Here is a 3,447-nt window from a genome sequence, read left to right on the forward strand (position 1 = left end):
TTAAATAGGAACATTTTCTCAATAGCACTCTTAAGTCACTTCTCATTTATCTTCCTCCTTAAGAACTGCATAGTCTTGTTTTAAATAGTTTAAACACCTGTAATAAACTACAGTTTGCTAAGAGTAGAGGTACTCTGGTTAATGCTCAAAATGATGTGGCCAGAGGAAAAGCAAGCATTATTAAATATGAATGCAATCCTTACCAACACGAATTGAACTTTTTTTCTTTTTCAATAAAAAAGCTAGTCCAAAAAAAGTCTCATTCTATAAAGATTTATCGTTTCCAAATCACAGTGAAAGGAACTTAAATAATTTACCAATTTTGTTTTCTCCTATATGCCTTAAAACTGGTATCTGACACAACAGAATGACATATGCAGAATGTAATATTGTAGTGACAGTACTGAGGTTGATTGTTACAGACATATTTAAACTCTGAGTATTAAATGGTTACATCCTAATTATTTATATAGAACATTGGTCCAATAACTAAAATAGAGAACAGCAGCTGAAAATTTATCTCATTCAATGTTCAGAGATAAAAGGGTTAACCATTCCTTCCATTATTTTCTGCAGATAAGTCTTTTTTTTTTTCATATTTAAATCTGATGATAACTGAATTCTGGCATTTTTCCAAGCTACCGTATGAAGAGGATGCTGAAGGCCACCACAATACAGCATACCGCAACATAAGGACTGTTCCGTTCACCAGTTCTGACACAGTTCCAAAATATACCCAACAGCCCAGTTTTATTTCTGTCCAGGAGGCTGAGTGCCAAGGATAGGATATAAGCACAGGTACATAGAAGCAGCAAGATTACAGTCAACAGACTCTGAAAATTGAAAATGGCAGACCTAGTGAGGCTGGCGAAGCCCTAGCCACATCTCCCTTCTGGGCCCGGGGCGGAAGAGGCATGCAGGGGCGGAAGAGACGTGCAGGTCCGGCTTGCCTTTCTCGCTCCTTCCGCGGTCTGCAAGTGTTATTTTAATATGGCTTCATCACTGAGTCCAGGGCATTCTTACTATGTGACTTAACTATAGACAGCTGTTCTGAATTAGAAAAAAACATTTTTTTCAGTCCAGTTGAGTTAGGTCAAAGTTGTAAAAAAAAAATCAATCACAGATGTTTCAAATCCTGGCCATCATAAGTCTTTAGTACTTATTGTTTATACCATTCATTTGGAGCAAAGCATATGCTACCTTATATTTTAAATTATTTTTAGAATTCCCTTTCCCCTATACTTCATTATAAGCTTCAGTGCCGACATAGTTCAAACTTCCTTGCAGACCTTGTATCTAACCCTGCACACAACATATGTTCCATATGTATTTTTTAATTCAAACTAATTCAAATCAACTAACATGTTTTGAGTGCCTTCTGTGGTTGACTCAAATAAGAAAAAAGAATAGGTTGTTTTTACCTCAGAATCATAGAACCAACTTTCAGGGGACTGTGGATGTTTTGGAAAGAAAAGGCTTGTCCTATAACTAATACAAAATTGCCTAAGAATAGTGGTACATGAAGGTGCAAAGTAGGACATAGAAGAATCTGGTTACTTTATCCAACTTGATAAAAACATTAATGAAGCATTACCTTTTGTGACTTTTCTCAGAGGGAGACATTCCAGTTGACTGACATTGAAAGTAGTACATGGTAGATGATCAATAAACATTGACTAGCAGAGATGGTTTGTGAACAGGCAAGGAAAATGAAACGGCCAAAAGACTCAAGGTTAGGGAGAGCCTAAGCAAATTACCTGATTCAGTTAGAACACAAGGAGTATGAAGGTTAAAAGTGAAATTGGGCATGGTGGTAGTATTTATACCATGGAAATAGACAAATACTTCAAAGTAAATCAGAGCTCCCTTCCCCTCTCCTCTGCAGAGCTGGAGATAATCAGATTTCTGATTTTTCCCCACCAAAATTTAGCTTTCCTTTGCTAAAATTTCATAAAAATGGAATAGTAGAGTATGCATATTTTGATAAGGTAACTTAAAGACAGCTGAATACTTGAGATTTATTCTTATTTCCGCATGTATCAGTGGTTGGTACCTTTTTATTGCTGATTAGATTTCCAGTATACAAATATACTACAGTTTAATTCATTTTCCTATTAATAGGTACTTGGGCTGGTTCTAGTTTTGGGCTTTTATGAGTAAAGCTTTTTATGAAAATTCTTGTACAAATATTTTTGTAAACATATTTTTCAATACTCCTGGACAAATATATAGGCTTCCTGAGTTGTCTGGTAGATGTATGTTCAAGTTTATTAAAGAAAAAAACAAAGCAAGCAACAACAAAACAGCCCTTAGCCAAAGTGGTTGCTCCATGTTTTATGCTTTGCCAAAAATGCATGGTAGTTAGTTGTCTTATATCACCTCCACAACGTTTACAGTTTTATTATGATATATCTTGAAAAGGATATCTTTAAATTGACTAGCTTTGGTGATCTGTGAGCTTCATGAAATTTGTTACATAAATCTCTCCCCAAATTTGGGAACTTCTCAGTCATTATTTCTTTAAATAAATTCTCTGCTCCCTTCTCCCTTTTTTTCTTCTCTTCTCCTTCTGAAACTCCAATAATTTACAAATTGGTTCTTTTGATGTTATCTTATGGATCATGTAAGCTTTCCTCACTCTTTTTTCTTGTTTTTTCTTTGTCCACTCCAAGGAGAGTAATTTCAAGTTCCTACCTTCAGTCCCACTGATTCTGTCTTCTGCTTGATCAAGTCTGCTGTTGATGATCTCTATGGCAGTTTTCATTTCATTCATTGTTTCTTCAGCTCCAGAATATCCATTTGAGTTTTTAAATGATTTCTATACTTCTGTTAAACTTATATTGATCATGTGTAGTTTTTCTGATCTCATTGAATTATCTTTCTGTGTGTGTGTGTGTGTGTGTGTGTGTGTGTGTGTGTGTGTGTTGTAGCTCATTGAGTTTTCTTCAAATAGTTATTTTGAATTGTTTATCTGGTAAAATGCACATCTCTAACTCTATGAGGTTAGTTATTGGTAAATTTTGATTCTTTGGTGTCATATTTCCTTGATTTTATTTCATGTTTTTGAAGTATTGCATTGCTGATTATATTTGAAATATCAGCCACCTCCTCAAGTCTTTACTGACTGACCTCAGGAGAGAAATACTTCCTATAGCACTGGTAAGGATATCGAGGCCTTCTCAGATCTTCTAGGCATACACCTACCCTTGTGTCATGTAGCTCATGATTCGATATTCTGGATTGGGGTGAGAAAAATGAGCCCCTTTGGCAGCATCCTGTATAGATGGGGAAGCCAACCCACTCACACATTTTCTCTTTGTTCTGAGGAAGAAGTCACAGGATGAGGAAGATCTCTCTTGACCCTAAGCTGTGTCCTCTTGGAGGAGGTGTGAGGCATGTAAAGTTAAACGGTTCCTCTTACTATCTCCAAAGCATCCAAACTCATTT

At 35.9% G+C, this 3,447-nt stretch overlaps 1 protein-coding gene across 1 annotated transcript; it reads right to left on the reverse strand.

Moving 5' to 3' along the window:
* Window positions 1-638: 638 nt before the first annotated feature.
* On the reverse strand, window positions 639-3,224 carry LOC133099848 (protein kish-A-like). Its single transcript, XM_061203704.1, has 2 exons — window positions 3,205-3,224; window positions 639-855 (listed from the first exon to the last, which is right to left on the reverse strand). Exons 1-2 carry the CDS (start codon window positions 3,222-3,224, stop codon window positions 639-641), a joined length of 237 nt encoding a protein of 78 aa, XP_061059687.1.
* Between the last annotated feature and the right edge of the window lie 223 nt (window positions 3,225-3,447).

Source organism: Eubalaena glacialis, chromosome 10, assembly GCF_028564815.1.
Source record: "Eubalaena glacialis isolate mEubGla1 chromosome 10, mEubGla1.1.hap2.+ XY, whole genome shotgun sequence".
In the NCBI taxonomy this organism is placed as follows: Eukaryota; Metazoa; Chordata; class Mammalia; order Artiodactyla; family Balaenidae; genus Eubalaena; species Eubalaena glacialis.

Excerpts from the sequence above, each read along its gene's own strand:
- LOC133099848 (XM_061203704.1), bottom strand. The coding sequence starts at position 3,224 with ATGAGCTACATGACACAAGG. Across the intron at positions 856-3,204 it reads ATGAGCTACATGACACAAGG|GTCTGCCATTTTCAATTTTC; the intron begins GTAGGTGTATGC and ends CAGCCTCACTAG.